This window comes from Hylaeus anthracinus, unplaced genomic scaffold (assembly GCF_026225885.1).
Source record: "Hylaeus anthracinus isolate JK02 unplaced genomic scaffold, UHH_iyHylAnth1.0_haploid 5, whole genome shotgun sequence".
NCBI classification, from domain to species: domain Eukaryota; kingdom Metazoa; phylum Arthropoda; class Insecta; order Hymenoptera; family Colletidae; genus Hylaeus; species Hylaeus anthracinus.
The window spans coordinates 2,543,028-2,564,961 of record NW_026535322.1 but is presented as its reverse complement, the minus strand read 5'-3'; the positions used below and the strand labels follow the sequence as shown (position 1 = coordinate 2,564,961).

The 21,934-nt window shown below is 39.3% G+C and overlaps 2 protein-coding genes across 4 annotated transcripts; both read left to right on the top strand.

The window, feature by feature from the left end:
* Nucleotides 1-1,398: 1,398 nt before the first annotated feature.
* Nucleotides 1,399-17,312, top strand: LOC128895838 (organic cation transporter protein-like). Of its 3 annotated transcripts, none has more exons than XM_054158778.1 (10): nucleotides 1,399-2,042; nucleotides 7,789-7,888; nucleotides 13,606-13,928; nucleotides 14,536-14,639; nucleotides 14,761-14,915; nucleotides 15,097-15,407; nucleotides 15,502-15,814; nucleotides 15,912-16,093; nucleotides 16,332-16,468; nucleotides 16,773-17,312. In XM_054158778.1, the coding sequence occupies exons 2-10, from the start codon at nucleotides 7,861-7,863 to the stop codon at nucleotides 16,828-16,830; spliced, it is 1,611 nt and encodes a 536-aa protein (XP_054014753.1). In that variant the 5' UTR covers nucleotides 1,399-2,042; nucleotides 7,789-7,860; the 3' UTR covers nucleotides 16,831-17,312. The 3 variants fall into 3 exon arrangements, with proteins under 3 accessions (XP_054014753.1, XP_054014755.1, XP_054014754.1); XM_054158779.1 differs by lacking the exon at nucleotides 1,399-2,042 and adding an exon at nucleotides 7,289-7,310; XM_054158780.1 differs by lacking the exon at nucleotides 7,789-7,888 and having other exon boundaries at nucleotides 1,400-2,042.
* A 1,647-nt stretch (nucleotides 17,313-18,959) lies between these two features.
* Nucleotides 18,960-21,817, top strand: LOC128895840 (protein yellow-like). The gene is made up of 6 exons (XM_054158782.1): nucleotides 18,960-19,152; nucleotides 19,852-20,115; nucleotides 20,199-20,398; nucleotides 20,497-20,704; nucleotides 20,811-21,146; nucleotides 21,393-21,817. Exons 2-6 carry the CDS (start codon nucleotides 19,854-19,856, stop codon nucleotides 21,590-21,592), a joined length of 1,206 nt encoding a protein of 401 aa, XP_054014757.1. The 5' UTR covers nucleotides 18,960-19,152; nucleotides 19,852-19,853; the 3' UTR covers nucleotides 21,593-21,817.
* The last annotated feature ends 117 nt before the right edge of the window (nucleotides 21,818-21,934 follow it).

The window sequence follows — 21,934 nt, the reverse complement described above, 5'->3', positions numbered from 1 at the left end:
ACGTATTCGTCGGTGTGACAAACCTGTCATTCGAATCGAACGAAGATGGTGCGAGAGGATTAACAAACGTGCTGTCATCGGCTCTCCGTTGCATCGTTCACCTCTAAGATTTTATCATCAAATTGCCATGGAGGATCGTTGATGGACCGATGTCTGTTACGGTTGTCAACAAACTCATTGTCAATCAATCCTCACAGACTATTAGTGAATCGTTCGGTATGTCGTATGCTCTTGTCCTTCGCGAACGTGCATACGTAGTTTTAGGAGTGTCAACTTAATTGGGGTTAATCGAGACACATCTGCATCGCAATAATGCTTATGCTTTGAACGTTCAAACGATGGACGGTTAGTGTACACGTACACTTCCATGTCTTGCATTCGAACATACTATGGATAACTATGGCTCCGTGTACGTAACGCGCCAAAATTTCATGGTGATCTTATCAGCAATTGATATAAAGGATTTTTAGAATCGGATAAAGTTGTAAATTACGCGTACTAAAGAGAAGTTATGCTTTCATTTTTTTTTTTATTACTCATTGATATTTCAAAAGATATTTTGTAATTTTTACCTCCGCTCTAACGATACAAATTCTCATTCATCGCCCAGCTTCATTATGTCTACAATTAGAACTTACTCAATAGTTTCAAACATTGTTTCGCAGCCTTGAATTTGCTCGAATAAGTATTCAGGATCAGGTTCAGCTCGTTGGCGAGTTGTTGACGTTATTTGTGTGATAATAGGCAAACACGTCAATTTAGACGTACATGTGTATTCTCAGCCTTTTCGGTCAGCGAGGTCTTCAGGAGTTACAACATAAGAAAAACAGGAACGATTAACACTAATTGCTTTTCCTCGCAGGCTGCTGCTTTTAGTCACTTGTAAGGTACACAACAAATGAATATAAATGCAAAATTCTAGGATTACGTATTCTAACAGAAGTGTTTGATAGGTAATTAACATAACGTCTTGATACGAAAAATCGAACTACTTGCAGTACATCTTGAATTAGTTGGTTTCCGTTCATTTTCATTATAGATTCGTCAAAATTGATGTTAAAAAGAAAATGAAGTTTTTATATACTTATAGTTCATGTTATATAGATAGAGAAAGCTCTGTTCAAAAATGAATACATGGAAAACTTTGAGTAGCCTGGTGACTTTGGTTGCAAAGCGCCTCAAAAGGCTTTGTCGCAGCAAGGGTTGCAACGAGCCTCGTCCTCGTTGACTTCTTCGTCCACGCCTCCTGAATGAATTTCCCTGACGTTCATTCGGCTCGATTAATAAACAGGTTGCACGAAATGACCATCGTAGCTTGCCGCCTCGTCCCTCGTCTTCGCCAGGAACGGGGAACGCCAGTGAGTACACCGCGAGCGTACATATTTATGGACCTCGAAGTCGAGTCAGTCGCACGATCGGGCGAGTAGCGAGTCAGTTTCGCACGAGCAACACGCGCGAGCAAACGCTTTCCTCGCATTTTATTCGATCGTCGTAACTCGCGCACGACACATGGGCGACGCAGTGCCACTCCACTCTCGGAAAATTTAAACAGAATTCGTTAAATTGGGAAACAATCGACTCGCAGTCCCGAACACGAGTACAGACACCGATTGTTCTCCGATCCCGCGTGCCAAAATCTCCGCGATCCCCATTTTAAATTCGATCTTTCTCAATCTCTCTTTTCCTATTTCTTTACCTTCGAACGACCATTGTTGCAGGAGTTTTTAAGAACAGACGGTTCTTTTTTTTTTTTTTTTTATGAAATTTGATTCCAATGTAATTTATTTGGTGGATCGAAGTACTACTCGAATGAAAGATCGAACGATCGAACGGTTTTCGAGGTACTACAGTTTGGCGGGAAACAATCGGCGGTGGTTCCTTGGTATCTAACGAATTATGCATTAAATTGATTCGAACACCTGACGGTACACGAGGTGCGACGGAAAAGTGGAGTGAATCTCGGCGGTCGTGTGTATGTGTGTGTATGTGTGAGTGATCGAGAGAAAATCACGCGGAACATCCGTTCGCGGTACGAGAAAGAGGTAAGGGACAAACTGCTTTCCCCGATGTCTCTGTTAGATTCAGTGGTGATATAACAAAATTTCTGATGATTTTTACAATTTCACTGTCAATTTTCTTTTCATTTTATAAGATTTTTATACGTCTTCGGCAGAAACAGTTTAATAATTTTGCATTCGAAGTATATGCATAATAAAAGAAAGAGAATCAAGTAAATACACATAATTTAGAAATTGATAAGTTGTTAAATTGTAGAATTTGTTTATATACGATTATGCACGTTGCTCCTTAACTTCTTAAAGACTTCGTTGAGTTACTTATTAGGAATGTATATGATTACCCTGTTGTTAAAATATTTTCATTCTCAGGAAAACAAAGTAAATGAATAGTATAAAGTACATAAATTTAAACGAGATCCACGTCGATCGATATATGAAATATTTTGTTTTATCTTAGTGTTTTCTCATCTCTGGCGGCGGACAATAACACTCATATAAACTTCTTTGTCCGAGGCATATCTGTTCTGTTAAGTCCCGGTCGAAGAGGATCAGACGTTATCAAACACAAATTTCCATCTTATGGGAAATGGTTAATTATTCGTTTGCAACCGATTAACGCTCGTTAAATATCGCGGGTTGAGTAGATAAAGACCACGACGTAACGTTACTTCTTATCTGACAGTTAATATCGTAACGTTTCATACGCGAATGCGAAATATGGGAAATTACGTTGAGAAATACGTTCGATGGATCGAAGACCTGTTGCGTTTGTAATGGTAACGCTAATTTATTAAGTGTCTCGTTAGCGTATTAACGATACAGCATTTTGTCTACGGTTGTTCGATTACTATAATTTACAAACGTTCTTGACGTCTATCAGAGCATCGTAAGCAAGAAAGCTGTCATCGTTACAAAGCGCATTGAACGCATGATATTAATGTTATTTGCCATCGCGATGTTTGATCGTAATTCATTGTTACAGACACTCTTTCTCGAAACATTTGTAAAAAATTAATAGAAGCTCGTATACGTAAAACAAATGTCGGCGCTAGAGTTCCACCGGCCGCAGATGTTTCTAAAAATACGCTCTGATAAGTACTAGCGTAAATGTTTCACTGTTCCCGTTTGTTTGATACGAATTCGCGTTTTTCTCTGTCTTTGCAGACCTTTCCGAATCTTAATGCTATCGCTGGAATTAACGGTAGAGCCTGATTAAGGTGACTCGAGGCTTTATGCAAGGTCATGAACATATAAAGATCTTATTGGAACGCTTTTGATACGACTTTTTTTCTAGAGCATCGTAAATAGCAAGCTTCCAATAATTCTCTGAACGAGAGATAACGGAGACTTGAAAGGAGTCAGTATTTTTTTAAGTAAGAGAGGCGCGTGTAACTCCAGTTCGTTCCGTAAACACATTTCCCTCGTGTTCAAAATACACATCTTCGAGTCGCGTAACGTCTAACTTCCCCTGTATCCGAAATTGTCGGAAAATTATTTCATGAATCATTCGACACACGCGTCTGTTGGAAAGGCATTTCAACGCCCACGCGTTCTCGCACGCAGTTGTTGTGTTATATACGGGAACCTTGATTTTTATTCATATTCTGCCCGAGTGAAACACTATCTGCCAATTTTCCACGCAGCGCTAGTTTCCTGCGATTTATCCATTTTTCTCGGTACAAGATTGAAATGGAGCAGAAATCTTTATTTTCTAATAAACGAGTAATTCGATCTAGGAATAAGTCGTAGAGTGCAGCTCGCCAAGAAAACGTCGATAACGTATTGTGTCCAATGAAGCAGTGCAGTAAGTTCGAACTATAATTCAATTTCGATTTATCACTGGCATTTTTTAACGAGTTAATCGAGTCAAGTCTAGCTTGAAAATATCTCGGAGTGTTACATTCTCGCGGATCGTTCTCGTTTGTATAATTGGAAAAACCTTAGAAGTTTTCATGCAAAGTAAAACTGAAAAAAAGAAAATGAAACTATTTACAGTTTATCCACGCGAGGTAGAGATAATTCGAAAATTACTGTTTATTGTAACATGCACGAGTTTCGTAATAGTGTCACGTTCACGCGAGGGTGGCTCGTGAATTTCAGGAACGTGTTGTTCAAGTAATATTTTTTAGCCGATGCCAGATACATCCTGGTGTCTTTGACGGAATAACGGGCCAAAAAATATGCGCAGTTGATCCCAACTGCAGCAGCGACTCTAGCCAAATGCATCCGCGGACTGCGTGGACCAAGTTCAATGCCGCGGACTTTCACGAGCGAAGCATGATCGTCCTTTCTTTCCTTCGACGCTTCCTTCGATCGTCTAATAATTCCCTTTTCTTTTCCGATTGATTAGGTACGCAATTTACGTTTGTTTACGTAAAGCGTTATGCAAGAAACCATTTCATTTTCGTTGTTAGTTTCATCTCGCGTTTGTCCCCGACCCGTGTCGATAAAACGGCATGACTAACATGATAAGAAACGCAATGTAAGTTCTACTTTATTCACCAATCGAAACGAAATTTGTTATTTCTCGAAGTAATTATCGACGTAATTACAATCGGCGCTTTGATGACGCTTAACGAAATTACTCCATTCTTAACGTAATCAATTGAACACGGGCTGCATGTACTTCATGACACGACGTCGGCACTTTTGCCTCTATCAATGTCTCTCGTTCGCGACTTACACGTGCTCGTATTCATCGCGTTACACGGATGGCACATGATGAATATAGGATGCTTCATAGAAGTCGAACGGAAGCAACGCTCGCTAAATGAACGAATCAAAAATAGTTGCGCGGGCTTGCCATCTTTTCGCGTAATGGTAAAAACGATAATGGTAACAGAGGATGACGAGTACCGATGCAGAAGGTCGCTGACGTATGATGGATCTTTTGGGTTTACCAAAAAAAAAAATAAAAAGAAAAAATGAAAAATTTGAATTGCTAGAAGAAAGCTTGAGTTGTCGAATTCGTAGAAGAAAATATTAGACGTTTTTCCAATTTATTAATGGCACCAATGAAAAATGGTTACGTGGTATGGGTTAATTGTTTGCATTAAGAATTTTCTGACTTACTAGGTTCTTTAACTTTCCTGGTTCGATGTTCCTTTCGTAGTTGTACATCAATTAGACCGTATCAGATGACATCTATTAAGTAGGTTACAGTGACTCAGTCACCCGCTCCTCGACATTCAGACGACTACTTCAAAGGCCCCATTAACCCTCTCGCCTCATAGTTTAGTTTTTAATACAAACCAATTCCCTTTGAAAGGTTATTATTCGTGTATGATACATCACTTGTCACCACAAAGTTAAACAACCGTAATCAAATAATTTGTATTGAACCGTTAAGCAAATTTCTTTTGTCAGCAATTTCATTACACTGGATGGACTGACACCAAAACAACAGATAAAACTAATCGCCGGGTAACATAAAAAATTTCCAGTGTATTTAATATCGACGCTGGAATTCCCACTTTACAATTTGTATTCGTGTCTCTTTACGTGAAAATACTTCCTAAAAAGAACTACGATTGACCTCAAACTCACGAACGATAACATGTATCGGCGCCACGTGGCAGATAAATACGAAAATTGGTATATCTTTAATGAGGAACCGAGGTAATTACTTTTCAACACTGATAAAACTGTCGCTTGCAGAATAAGCTTTGGTAGACAAAACAATCACGGGAATGGATTATTCGTTGATACGGCCACACCGATTGTCTGGATCGGACAAGACTTCGTACTTCAATCGACGCACGACAAGTGTCTATAAAGTATGAATATGCATGAACGAAGCAGAAGCGTTATCATCGAGAGCTTTACCACCTTGCTCGCGTAAAACTGCCATGTCTTCGATCGTAGTATTCAGATCATATTTCTTGATACCATTTCGTCTACTGTAAAAGAAAGTGGACCGTCGATCAGCCTCCTGCTATTAAATAAGCAAAAAGTACGGAATGAAAATTGGTAATTACATGACTTTCACATAATTACGAAATGAAGAAATAAAAAATAATAATTCTGTTCGAATGGGAGAAATTTTGTTCGGTCACTTAACAACTATAAAGAACCCGACGAATGAATGAGTTCCTTGAAAATCAGGTAGCACTACTCGTTTGTATAAATTTCTGAAAAGAAAAGGCAAAGAAATTTGATTCGCTATTATGGCCAATTACATCATCGAAAGATGCCAATTTCGTAATCCAAACTGCATATTACATCCTCCGCTGTCAACGTTTCTCTTCGTCGCTACACGATCGTCGACCGTGTTAATCATAGTACTCGAGCGCGAGTGTGTTCTCCATTTTCATTCGGTTCACGTTTCTTGCAGCGGTTCTGACCAATTGCAATTTTTCGTTATTGCCGCAACAATAATAACAGCGTATCTGAATTCAATCCACAGCGAGAAGTATATTTTACACCGTGATCGTTCCTTATATACATTTGATTAAGTATAATGTTGAATTAACTGTTTATCGCGCCATGAGAGGTTGCGAGACTCTGTCTTGTTTCTGCAAAATGCAACGAGCCATGTCCTTACACTCCGCTTTCGCGTTTTAACATGTTGAATGCAGTGGCCGAACAAAGATGAACATACAGTCCCATAAGTGTTCGTATCCTATATTATTGATCGGAGAAATTTTTGTAAATCAAACACAAATAAATTTTACACAATCTTATATTTAAAATGAAAAATTTATTTGAAAACAAATAGGACTGTACGAAGAGCGTCTTTCTTCCGTGTATGGAAGAAACGCAGCGTTCCTCCTTCGCGATCCTTAACGCGTCTGTGAAAAATCACTAACTATCGGCTCGAATTGCACGTCGACAGCGCCTTGCATCCTCCACGCGTAATTAGCATTGCGCGATTATGATAGTAATCACGCGGCAATAACTGGCGACGTGGTTGCGTTCTCGAAATGATTGGCGCGGCGGCGCTATTCGCGATTTTCTTTCCTCGCGGTCGTTTTTCTTTCGATTTTTCCTTTCCCTCTATTACGGCTAGTCGGGTCAACAACTCACCGTCCTTCCAACGCGTTTCTCATTGTCTCGACCGCGATTCTCAGCACCGCTGAAATCTCAAACGTCATACGCTCCGAGCAGTCAAATGCGTAATCGTCGCTTCAGCACCTTGGTAATCTTTTCGATTACCGTCACGTGGTGATTTATTGGCGTTCATCGAGGCAGGGGCATTGCCGTCGTGACACGTTCGTTAGCCTTGATCGTTCGCAGTGGCACTTATTGCTAGTACAATCGTACGTGTCACCGTCATGGGAGTTTCGTTATTGGGTAAGCTTCGTTTCTTTTTAACGCCCGTTAGTGGATCATCTTGTGCGTGCAACTGAATGGTCGAGTTAAAATCTAAGAAAAGACCGATCAAACATTTTCGTCATTTCGTTACTATGTAATTTATAATTTGCGTGAGTGGATATTGGAGATGGGGTAAAATGAAATAATAAAAACGTGTATTTGGCAACTCATTATTCAAAGCAGTCGATACGTCTTGGAAGACACGAAGAAGATGCGACAAACGGGTTTGATAATACTCACAAATCAATCGTAGTCAAGCGCGAGGGATGATTTACGCTCGGAAAAATTTGTACTCGACGTGAGTCGAGTAAGACGTAAACAAGACGCGTACTTTTTCTTCGCCGCGAATTCATGTTTATTCGATATTTTAACTGCAGGCATTTATTTAAAATAAGTTAAGACAGCTTCTCTGGTAAACACAAAAACTCACACATTTTTCACCGTTCGTATGTTACAGATAACACTATAACGAACATAAAACGTGAACGTATCGCAAAGAAACGAAATAGCTGCACAGCCAGGCAGTGCTATGAAGAATACGCAAACCAACAATTATGGTACGTCAACATTATTGTCTATTTAATTTTAATCCCTGAGAGGGCATCAGAAAATTAAATTTTTAATTGCAGTGTACACTTAGAATCTTCTTCGGGTAATTTAACAATAAATCTACCACTAGAATTATCTACAAGTAACAAATTGCCGATGCTCAAACGCGATGTTCACACTATGTCTTTCAGTGACTGGCATGACACTGTCTCAATGATAACGTAAATAAAATGTTCAGTGTCCTCCTTTCACTTTCTTCGCTATCAGTGAATTATTGCACTTGAAGAAAGTTTGTTTTGCAATTTTAATAGGTCGCCTCTGCGGAGGCCTTGTCCCGACTGCATTTATCTGGTTGTAAGACAACGCCTTTATCAATAAAACAAACGTCGTGCATTTCTCGAATGACAACGAACGTTTTCCTTGCTTGCATTACGACGAGTCGGTGTTTAAACGTAGTGAGCCTTTAACGTAGAGAGGCTCGGCAGTACGTGACGGCCATTCGAGTCTCCCAAGAAGGTAGCTTAAGTCGCATGCTCCAAGAACGAAGGCTGGTTTCCACTGTCTCGAGGTTACCGTACATTTCGCGTCTGACACGAACTGTCGATCACCTTCTTTTCCCTCGAAACTGGTTCCCTCGTCACTTGCTATACTTAAACGTAATAAAGGGTAAAACGGTATGGGCCCATTATCGTAGTATCTTGTTCTCAATTTTTCAAGAGACGCCATCGGGAGACTCGAGGACTTCTTCTTGGAAGGCTGTGGCAAGTCAGACTGTACCCGATGCGCAAACAATTTCTTATTAACCCTCCTTATAAAGCGTTCTGGAATTAACGAGTTTACCTTTTAAACGATTTAAATTCCTGGCCTCCTTGGATCAGTGTTTTAACACGTTGATAACCGGTCACGAGTTAACTCGTGTTTGGACTTGCATCAGCTAGATTTCATTTATTGATGTAACATGAAGTCGCTTCCGTATAAAACTGCCCGAACAATGTGTTAGAGTCACTGTAAATATGATGTATACTTTGGCGCCGCAGAGATGGGGTAATCCCTTAAAAAGTCATTTCTGCAAGCAGGCTAATCCTTGAGATCAAGTTGCGTCGATATCACTCGAGATTATGCCTCTACGAGTGCGATAATATTATATCCAAGTAAAAATGTCAAGGAGGCACTTCGATACACGCCAATTTAATATCGGATCTCTTTTATTATCGCGCTAGAAAAAATGCTAGATTTCAAGTGATACTGTAATCTTGTTTGTTGAGCAGTCAATGGCCAAGCACTTCGATCTCGAGGATTAACATCGATCGACAGAGTGGATTATTGAATTCCTTAGAACCGAGATAGAGGAAAATATTATTTTCCGTTGTAATTTCCAGAATCATTAATCACTTCCTTCTCGAGAACGGTACAGGCCTTGTTTCTCTTTCCCCGCGTAAGAAGCGGAAAGTCGACGATGCATCCGATAAACAATTCCAGAAGGAAAACTGGTATATACCAACTTGGATTTCTCATTTGTTTTCAATTGTTCCGTGTTATGTGGGATGTTCTGACGCAATTTGTACGACCATGTCGCGGCTAGTTTAATCATTCCTCGAATTTCTTAATCACGATTTGCGCGGCGGGTATTTGCATAGATAAAAAGCCGCAATTGCGTATTGTTTCCAAGGGTAAATATTAAACGCATAATCTGATAAAGCACGTGGCACTTATCATAGAATGCGACTTTTGGACTCGAATATGTATTCGAGTTGCATTGATTTATTTGTTTCGCATAATTGACGTCTATGCTGTTTATGGATTAAATCTCGCCACTACACTCGTAAAACAAATGTCACGATGATCATGCAACGGAGATAAATGAAAGTTTATATCTGTATTAGAACCGCAATTGCGCGTTCAATGAAATATAATATCCAATCCCAAGGCGCCACAATTATTCCTTGTTCTTCGGTCAAATCATTCAACACGAAACGTTAATTCACGAACAATAATTCTCGTAGTTGCCAGTGAATGGGTTAACATCTGTAATCAATTGTAATCGTTTCACTCTCTAGTACCTGTTACTATGCATATGCAAATATGGACTGCGTTGGACATATTGAAAATAAAGCTGATCGAATTACTTTGTTTTCCAGATTAAATATATTTTTTATAATTTATGATTCATTTCTATAAGCGTCTACAAGGAAACCCTGTCTCGTACGATGCACGTATTTCGATTATCGAAATCTGTGACTCATTTGTCCAGCAGCTTTGTTCCATTTCGTCCGGACAAAGTACGCAGACGATTCGATCTGTTCAATTAGCACAGTAGACGGACAGTAAAAGCAAGTTCACCGTATCCATCATTTTAGAAAGTTTTCTACGTATCGAGTATTTCGTTAAAGGAAAATTGGATCGCTAAAACAATATATCAAGCCAGTCTGAAAATTAAAAACATATATGTATGAGGGTATTCGTATGCTGGGTTAATGTCGATAAGTGTAGACTTAATTTCTCCGTCGCCACTTGTCAACACGTATTAAGCGCTAATTAACATTTCCATCCGGTCGTTGTGGTCAAACGCGAAAGTCTTGCTAGCTATCGTCAACACTAAAACGAATGACACACACACATGAAATATAGCGTATTTACGTTTATTTTACGCGCCGCGCAAAGTATAATTACACGATCTATACAGAGTAAACGATTCCTCTCGCAACCGTTTCTTCGACACCTGTTATCGCGGAATTTTGGAAAATAACGATCATTTTCGGTCTGTTTTTCCACTCGAACGGGACAATTGTATCGGTAACCGCGTCCAGCGAGCGTGCCTAAGTGACGTACGTGTGTCGTTTTTGCACGATACTGTTGACATGCGAAACATGTGTAAACGAGCGTATCAAAAGTCTGGATGTCCGATAAGCGAGTTCGCGGTCGGCCAATCAGGCTTCTCTTTCCGACGCACACCCACTTGTTGCGCAAGAAACCGGTGACGATGGACGAGCAGACCTCAACGCGGAGGAGGGACGAATACAAATGAACGGTAATCGATTCGGGGTAAACAATTTAATTACGAACGTCGCGTGTTCCTCTTTTTCCTCCTCTGTTTAACTGCTATCTCATTAACGGCCGAAGTGGACGTTCGTTTATTATATTTTCCGAAAATGTATGTTACACGCAACTTCGCACGTGTGGACCGTGAAATTTCGTCGTGAAAGGAAAACGTCTGTCGTTCCGGTCACTTTAGGCTTGACAAATTTCGAAATTCAAAATTGAGGAGCGCACTCGATGAGAAAACAGTTCCCACGGCAGCTCTGATATCGTTTTTCGCACAGTAGTCGCCACATGTGGTCTCACGTTGTCTTGGTGTACTCTTTCGAGTTGCTGATAATGCAAATCAGCTCGTAGTATTATTTTCATCAATGAATTATTTCGTACCCGTTGTTTATCTCGTTAGTGAGTTTGCTCGTTAGTGTCTTGCACAAAAATAAAATTCGAAGTCGAAGAACAGGCGTTTTAAACATGGTAGGAATAGATTAAGCGTATCATACGTTAATATTACAATGTTGATATCCAATATCTCGCGAGCTAATAACCGGTTCCTCTAACGTGGAATATATCTGTCAAACAAAAAAAAAAACTTGATTTTCTAATTATATGTGCCACGAACTAAAACTGGAGCGTATCACTGATTTGAAATGTTTTCGAGCTGTTAATCTGCGTGTTTCCAAGAATTCTGTTATCGTTCTAATTTGTTCTCGTGCCTCTCACATGAAATAACGATCTTAGCGTATTGGCAAATAAATTAATAAGAAAAAGTAAGTAGGAAATCCCAAAATTAGGGTCAAAATGTTATCGATGGAGTTATTTAAGCTTATAAAGCTATCAAGATTAAAGTGACGATTCTACTATATCGCTGCAAAACGTTCCATCCCGTTGTTTGATTTTACTATTATAGTCATCTAACATTTGTACAGTTACTATCTTAACGTCTGCTTTTTTTGCGCAGTGCGCAATACGATTAATCTTGAATGTTTAAACACGCGTACGAGACGCGTGCGAATAAGTATAAACATGTTACTTACGCAATTGATCGACTCATCTTGATCGCAAATTAAACAGATTCGATGGAACTGCGCTGTTAGCGCGATGAAAGATTCGCATGGATTATTGTCTTATTAAAGATGTAAACGCAAGTGAGGACCGGTTGTGTAACGAGAAAAAATCACAATGCTTGTCGTATTAAGGAAATGGGGGAAGGTCGCATAGCGTTATATCTATATTAGAGGTCTTACACGAATGATTATTCGTCTACAAAAAAGTGCTTGATAGGGATCGTAAGAGATAAAGTCAAAGTCTGATACACTGCACTCGTATTTTGTTTTCCTAGCTGTTGAACATTTTGAGCGACAACGAAATACAAGTATAGGAGACTGTTTAATTTCTGCGAGAGAGACTTCCAAAATACCCTATCTGTAATTAGTTAACAGTTGAGTAACGTTGTCTGACCTCTCACTCGGAAGAGGAGCCGTAGAAAGGTCGAAGTCGTTAAAGCGACAATTAATCACGATCTTCATCACTGTTAATTGCTAGATTGAGTTAGCCTTCGCAATCGTTGTCATTTCATATCTGTATGTTTGCAATGAATCAGTTTACAAGAATATCTCATTCTTTTATTGCTACATTCGACGCTGTTTATTGACACGACGATTAGTCCCTAAACGCAATTCGTATTATGCGTTGTACCGATGTTATTCTTTATTGAAACAGAAGTTAATTTCTACTTCGATACTGTAGGTATCAATGTTTCTTAAGTAGCTACTTTAGACGTAATGAAAACATTTATGCCTAACAAGCTAGATGACAGATACGTCAACAATTTTATTCGAACATAAATTACTGTCACAGTCGATACAAGCTAAGTGGGATATCCAACGATACTGAAAAGATAATCGAGAGTCTGGAATAGGCGAGGACAGGCGTGTTCGCGTTCGTATTTTTAGTACCTATTTAAATTCCATTCTGTTCGCGTTTCCACCGTGCACAACCTCAACTCAATTCGGTCAAGTTGCACGCTGCGGGCGATGTCCTTCGTAAGGAAAAATGCATTCCGTCCAACGAGATATCGAACGTTAACGATCGCACGACATAAAGGAGCGAAGTGATTCGAAATGCGGCGAAGTGAAAGGACTCGAAGAACTTGAAGTTCCTTCCTGTTTATCTACGTGAAATGACAACACGATAATACTCGAAAAATGAAAGGTTCACCTGCGAAGAACTGCGAAACACATGACCCAGACTGTCTCTTACGTATTTAAAAAAACCTATGCTCCAATCGTGATATACCTTAACAATCCCTGCGAATTCGTCTTCGACCGTAATTCACGCTATTGTTCTTGAAGTTTCCGGTCGAAGGATTCTATGGAAATCCGTGAGCGTCGATTATTGAAAGTCAATGCGTTTGCCATTCGACGGAAAGGTCGCTATATCTAATACATACGTTGCAAGAAGGTTACAGACAATTTACATTGCTAATATCAGATTTATTTCCATGGGAAGCAAGATTCGCTATTAGGAAATACAATTGCACAGACGTGATTGCATATGCGATACAACATGGCTCGTAAAAGAGAGGCCACGCAAACAGAAACTTGACCCTGACACTGTAATTGTTTCTGTCTCTCTAAAAATATTTAAGAAACAGTTTGCCGAGTGATCCTAACTGATTTGTTTCTTCTAGCGGGCGTGAACGGTAAGCAAGTCTCGAATGGAAAGGAAGAAATCGCCGACAACGAGGATGAGGTCGATGCCGTGCAGGAAGCAATCGGGACCCTTGGAAGATGGCAGATCTACGTCTGCCTGGCAATCTCCCTGGTCAAGTTCCCGATCGCTTGGCATCAGCTCGCGATCGTCTTCATGGCGCCGCATCAAGAGTACAACTGCACCGCGCCAGCTCGATCAGAATCGACCGACCAGTGCCTAGTCAATGTCAATGGTACTTTGGCAGAGTGCACGGAGTGGGTGTACGACAGGAGCACGTTCTCCGAGACGATAATATCGCAGGTAATTGTCTAATCTATCAGCCACCGTGTCTCTCACGGCTCCTGTCGACGCAGCGAAAATCGATTATTCGAACTTCTCGATCGATACTTGTTGATAATTCAGCCGTTCAATTACCAAGAATTGATGAACGGCTCAATTAACAATGTGATGCAAACAAAAATAATAAGTTCATTCAATTTATTCACTGGATATAATAAATGAACTGACTGGTCATGCTCGGTCAGTAACGTTTCTTAATCGTGCGTTTTATTTTTGTTAGCAAGTCATGCATTATCAAAGTGTCTCCGGCGTTACTTTGTTTATTGGTGTAAAGTAATTACGAAGATAAAGTGTATCGGTCTTGACGCAAACATTTATTTGCATTGACGTTTCGACTAATAATTCTAAATTGTCATCAGACTTAATTTAATTGTTACAATGTTTCCGAACCTTAGTTCCCCAAATCTATCAATAGAAAAATAGTTGCATGGATATGGTAAATTTGTGCAAAGTTTATCGTCGTACCTTTCGATTCTAAAATGTCAAAACGTTCCTCGCTATCAGAACACTCTTATCGCTTGTGCAAACTGTTCTAAACGAATGTTTGTTTATGATTGCATTATTTCAGTGGAACTTAGTATGCAGTCGATCGCATTACGCCAATATCCAGCAATCTATTTTGATGTTCGGCGTACTTTTGGGCAATATTATATTCGGCAATCTAGCAGATAGGTATAGACAATATTAATTCATTATTTATAAACGTTCGATTCTAAGAGGCAATTGTCCGACGTTGAACTTCATAGAATCGGGAACAAATTAACGTTTACGAATTTTGTTTCCGTTTCTATAGGTATGGCAGGAAGATGCCGTTGATGGTAGCCGTAGTTCTTCAATTGGTTTCCGGTGTTGGATGCGCTGTCGTGCCCTGGTTTCCGGCACTGTTGTTAATGAAATTACTTAGCGCCTTGGCCACTGGAGGTACAATGGTCACTAGTTATGTTATCTGTAAGTAACGATTGTTTATTAACAAATATACAGTGTGTTCTCCAAACTTTAAACTGTAGTTTAAGTAATAGAAAAGTGGAAACATTTTTGTACCAGCTTCAAGGTTTCGATCGGTAGTAGAGTTAATCGCTAATTTTATACGAAATATAATTAATCAAATAAATAAATTAATTCCTCCTAGGTATGGAGATCGTTGGTACAAAATGGCGCGCGGCCATCACGGTACTTTACCAAATTCCATTCAGCCTGGGTCACATGTCGCTGGCCGGACTTGCATTTTTCTTCCGTCATTGGCAACACCTGCAAATCGCGATCACTCTTCCTTCCGTCATTCTTCTGGGTTACTGGTGGATCGTACCTGAATCACCAAGATGGCTGCTAGCTTTCGGGAAGCAACGGGCGGCTTGCACGGTTCTGCAAAAGGCTGCCAATATAAATAAGATAAAAAATAAGGACATTCCAGAGTTGGTCAGGCAGCACTGTTTGCATCAAGTAAGAATTTTCATGAAATCAATAAAATTTTGATGAATCTCGTAAAGCTAGGACGACGAGCATCGTCCTTAACGATCGATGTATCTTTCCACAGAACTCCAGGCGATCAGAATCGGACAACAAAGCATCGTTCCTCGATCTGCTCCGCACTCCAAATATGAGGATCAAATCCTTGTCGATTTTCTTTAATTGGATCGTCTGCGGCATGGGACTTTTCGGAATGTCGCAGTACATAGGACAAGTCGGCGGCGATATTTTCGTAAATTTCACTGTCTCTGGCGTGATACAGATACCTGGAAACTTCGTCGCCTGGTGGTCGATGAATCGATTGGGCAGAAAGATTACGTTGATCGCCAGCAACTCGATCACCGGTGTCGCTGCTCTTCTACTTATTGTGATTTCAGACAGTGAGTAGATTTCATTAAATCAGAAGCTACGAAGATTCTATCAATCGAGAATCGTTGATACGGTCGAGTTGTTTGTAACCGTTCTCCTTGTTTCCAGATATGGCGTGGCTTCGATTGGTTCTAGTCTGTTTTGGCATCGTTGGCATGTCAGTCTCCTTCACGACCGTTTACCTGTTTTCTGGTGAATTGTTCCCCACGGTTGTTAGAAATATTGGCGTGGGCACCAGCAGCATGTGCGCGAGAATAGGCTCCATCACGGCGCCGTTTGTGGTGTCTCTGGTAAATTGGAAAACGACTCGTGAAAATTGAATTCAACATTTAACACGTACTTTTCTATGTCTATACAAGTGTATTTATTAATTGTCAAATGAACGTACAAGAACTTGTGGTACCCAAGAATTATACAAAAGGGGTACAAATAACGAGATTTTCAAAAGTACCTGAATACTTTTTAATTTCAGACACGTGCTACATAATTCTCAGCACTTTTCCTTAACGTTTCAATGTTTTATCGCAGGGTCAAGTACAAGCGTGGCTGCCGCCGGCGTTTTTTGGAATCCTGCCACTCATCGGCGCCGCTCTGTGTCTTTTGTTGCCAGAAACTGTTGGATGCACGCTTCCGGAGACTCTTCAAGACGGCGAAGACTTTGGAAAGTAAGTGAAGCGCTCGAAATTTTTGCAGTAATTCAACTCTTGATAACCGTAGTAAACAATTTCACGTGTCCGATTCTCATCGTTCATCTTCATTTTTATCGTCGCCTAGCGGTCTGAAGACAAGCGCAATTTATTGAGAATTAAATTTAAAGTCGAGTCTACTGAAACGGTTACATAAATATTTATTTTGAGAACGTCAAGTATCGCTTATAAATCGTATATTTGCTCCATTGATATTTTTATCATTTTCATTTATTTTTCAGAAAATTGTTAATATATGCGATTTGTAACTTGTTCGTTGCAGGAAGCCACGCAAGATAAAGAAGAATCCGAAGGACGTCGAAGCGGAGGCGGCGCTTTGAACGAAAACTGCACCAAACGCGAAAGAGTGCTTGGTAAAAGTTTGAGAACGGAAAAAGATGACGGAAAAATGTTGAAATTGAGAACATCGATTTTCCTAGATTAATTAGATGTACATATAAGTAATACTGAGATCATTCCGCGTTTTTATTTATTGCATTACATCCTCAATTTTATTGATATTAGTAGAATCGTTGTTTCTCTTCATACACGTGAAACGTTTCTTTACAGAATATCAATTTCATATTCAAACGAATTTTTTTGTACATTCGTGCCCGACGAATTCAATCGACAGATTTACGCACGATTGTGAAATCAGGTAGGAATACTGTCAGAAATTTCGATTCGTTCAGAAAATATTCTTGACATCGACCTTATGCGAAGAATTGAAGAAAAAATGTTACCTACTGCCAAATAACAGTTTTAAGGGAAGTGCCTTGTACCATTTGTATGCGAATGCATAAATAGATCTTATATTTTATAACATGGAAATTTTATTCACCTTCCGTTGCTTTCGTCTATTTTTTAAATTAAATAACTTTTCTCGACTACATATTTTTAAGTCAGTCATAAATACAAAAACTTGATTTGCTCAGAGAGGTACTAAAATTATTGCTAAAAACAGATGTTATCCGCTTGATTTTTTGTACACAAATTAATTCCAGGAAATAATCCCACTGGCAATAATGACACCGAGTAATTCCGTGATTGTGTACATTGCATCCGATAATCGTTGCATAATGAAGTGAAAAGTAATAGTACCTGGAACTGACAATGATTGTGTAACATTGTACTATGCACAGGACAATGATGGATATGCCAACGTAAAATACAAATTCTGCGCGAATTTTTTTTACCGATATATCGGAGCAAATGACCAAAGAGTACAAGTACAAGTACAAGAGTACAAGAGTACAAGAGTACAAGAGTATTCGTCCGTTTTACGTTTCCTTACGAAAATCTAAGTTTTCGAAACAACGAAAGAGATATTATTACGAATGATCTGTTGGGATAAGTATAGCTTACACTTCTTGTAGAAATAATATTACAGAGCTCCGATAACGTCTGCGGCTACTCTCCTCCAAAATTCAGGGTCAGCCTCGCTTTTTTATACACCGTTAACGAAGAGAACTTTGTTTTTACTTCTTTTGTGGTTGAAACTGGTAGTAAATACGAGTGTGCTGAACCTGTTCTGGTTCTTTCAACAACGAGACCATATAAGACATAGAAATCAGTTCTGTTTTATACTTGATCCGATTGCCTTGATTTTAAGGAGAAATCCTTCTTATGTTCAACTACATTCTATTCCATAAAAGCGGCTGATATTGAACTCTTTAAACAGTGTTAAAAATAGATAAGTAATCGATTCGAAACATTCTGTTAAAAAGAATTTAAGTGCCGTTTTTTATTCAGTGTAACTTATTAGTATTAGAATTTTTCTAGTAATAATTCTTCTTAGTATTTCTTCGTGATATTAATGTCGAATCGTAGATGTATATAAATTTTTATCGCGATCGCGAACCTTATGAATAAATCACGCATTCATTTACCATAGATCGTTGCGTGTGTAGAGTGTTATGCATCAAATGAGCTATTGAATGCATTTCCGTTTGCCGGATGCGACTGTTTAAACCATAAAGAATCTGGTGACGTTTGATTCGACGGTTCTGACTTTTTACGGAAACACAACAAAACGCGGATACAATAATTAACGGAAATTGCAACGATCGTGTAAACAGTGTTTTACGTAACATCTTCCTCCATGCGGGTACAGAATTGTGTTACACTTGGAATTCTGTATATTGTATGAGAAAAATGTTTTTTATCAATTGTTATTTAAATATTCACGCGTTGAAACGCAAATTGATCTGAAATTTGTTAAATTATACATTCTACGATCAACCTAAAGTTTCTACAACGTTCAACAAGTTTAAAAATTCAATTATTTATCAGTGTGTGGACATTTCTCATTTTTTTTCTAAAAATGGTAATGATTCTACGTGTTGTTTTAATCAATGTTATAACTGCATATTAAGGGTGAATTCGAGAAAGGAACATCTATTTTTAGCATCCATTTTCATCGAGCCGGTGTAGAGCCGTTCGGAGAGTCCACCGTATATAAAGTACTATACCATCGCGAATTATAGCGGCATTCTGTCGTGGACAGTTCCAGCAGAAGGCCAATTCGTTCTTCGGGAACGAGGAGTAGCGAGTACTGTGCGTCCAGGTCACGTTAATATTAAGTAAGCCACAGTTCTCGATTTCTTCTCAATTATCGCAGTGTTGCTTCGCGGAGAACACGCCGAAAAGAAGTTAAAAAAGAGGTGAGTGAACTTAATTAAATTATGCACCATTCAAAAGTAAAATTACAGCACAGTGTTGTGGGTGCCAGGACCGAAAGTGAATTAATCATTACATTGATCTAATTAATGGGGGGCTAAAAATATTCAGTAGGAAGTGGTTTAAACAGTCGATTAAAATTGTTTATGGCAACAAGTTGGCAACAAGTTGGCTAGTTTCTCGAGCGTTTGATGGGTACTTCGGACTCTTACCATCGAATTTAAGAAACGGATACAGTTATGCCCTCGGGGCATCGAGCCAAAAATCTTTCTCAACACTTTGAAAGTACCGATGGTAGTTTAAATGGAGTCCCACTTACTTAGTTTGTTATAAAGACTTCTATGAAACATTTTATTTTACTGGTGACTACGTCTCTAGAATTTTGGAACAAAAACGATTGTGCTACCCACGGTTAAAATTCTGGAGTCGTACTCCTGTCATTGGTAAGACATTTTTTGAAAATTCGTTTAGATGAAGCTAGCCAAATATACGTTTTACTCGAGCATCAGTTATTTATAAAGCCATCAGAGTCGATCGTTGTGTAATTGTACTACGATAGTAATTATTAGAATACTCGATCCGAAACTATCTGAAAATCGTTACAATAATCTATGAAAAGGGAAAGCACGGAACATTCGAATTACAAAATATTTCTTTAACATTCGTGCATTTTCTTTTTGCAGCCATGCAGCGCCTTTTCTTGATCGCGTTTCTCGCAGTTGCGAGTGGCCAGCAGTTTGAAACCCTTTACACGTGGGACTTCGTTGATTTTAATTTTCCAAACGACAGCCTTCGGGAGACATTAATATCCAGCGGTGATTACGTCCCGGAGAATAATATGCCCCTCGGCTTGCACTTGTGGGAAGACAAAATATTTATCACCGTACCGCGATGGAAGAACGGCGTGGTGTCGAATTTGAATTATTTTTCGAAGGACGATAAATCGAGTATACCACTTTCGAATTCTTATCGTAAACTGTCCTGCTCTAGCATATTATAATACGTTTACTAATGATCCTCTCCCACGCAGAATCTCCGAAATTGAATCCGTACCCTAATTGGGAATTAAACGACATACAAAATCCTGATGCTATCGTAAGCATTTTTCGCGTTAGGGCGGACGCTTGTGGTCGACTTTGGGGAGTCGATACAGGTATCGACGATATTTTAGGGAACACCACTGTAGTGCAACCCGTAAGGATCTTTGTGTTCGATTTAAAGACAGACAAGGTAACGTAAACAAACATTTGCGTCTATGATATATTTGCCTCGGACATTTGGATTTGAAATTAATAATTTAAATATATGTATCTTCTCAATAATACTAGGTACTTCGAACTTACACTTTGAAAGACTCGGATCAAACGCCGAACTCCTTCTTCGCTGACCTGGTCGTCGATGTTGACGAAAATAATTGCGACGACGCGTACCTTTACACTTCCGATTTGGGTGGATACGGAATGGTGGTTTACAGTTGGGCTAAGAACGATTCTTGGCGAATTTCGCATAACTTCTTCCACTTCGATCCTGTCAATGGTGAGAATTTTCAATCGAAACATAACTAACGTTATATAACTCAAAAGGTTAATATAACGCTTGAGCAAGCTTTTCTGCGAGCACTACCCGAATAATGAATTTCTAGGTAATTTCAACATCAGCGGTTTCAATTTCCAATGGACCGACGGAGTGTTCGGAATGTCCTTGTCACCGCCGCAAAAAGACGGATACAAGACCTTGTATTTCCACGCCATGTCCGGTATCACGGAGTTTTCCGTGTCCACAGAGGTCTTGCAGGATAACACGTTAGCCAAATCTGGAGTTTATGAAGCGTTCCATATCGAGGGGAATAAAGGTCCAAACACGCAAGGGCCTTCGTCTCTGATGGACCAGAAGTGCGGTATCAATTATTTCACTCAGGTTCACAGAAATGGAATTGCTTGTTGGGACACTAGCGTAAAATTGACTCCGGACACTTTTGGTGAGCATAGAATTTTTTTCAAAATTAATTATGGAATGTACATCGGATCGTCTTACCTCTCGTTGCAATTGCGTTTATCATCCCACTTATCGGATCTTCCATCTAGAAATATTTATGACGTCTGTTTGGAGAATTCCTCCGATTATTTCATATCATATTGATTGATTATGTATTGTGTAACGCGATTCTAAGAAATCCTGCAAACAACGTGTCAAAACGTTTACGTTTGTTAATTTTTTTTTTCAGTACTCGTCGCGCAGGATAACACGACTATGGTATTCCCCAACGACTTGTCCATCGACGCATCCAACAATATGTTGTACGTGTTGTCTGATAATTTGCCGAAATTTTTGTTGTCCCGTTTCGACGCGGAGACACGTAATTTCTTCCTTACAGCGGCCAGTCTCGATAAATTGACGCCTCTCTGCAAAAAGCAAAATTCTTAACAAGCTACCGTTTCAATTATTATTTTACTTTTAACGATACTCACTCTCTAAAGTCTGTATCAATTCCGTCCTGACTTAAAATATACTTTGTGCTACACAAAATTCTTCCATCTTCCTTCTTCTAGGTTTCGTTTACCTTATGTTAGCGTTGCTTTTGACAAATTTATTAACTGTATAGGTTTTATAATCGGTGGATCATTTAAAAATAACAGTATTATCAGGTTCCTCTATGACTACTTTTATTTATACATGGCGATTATACAAAAGAACCGTTGCACGCAAACCGAGTATAATATATTCACCGTAATTAACGTTGATTTTAACCGTGTTACAATAAAGCTA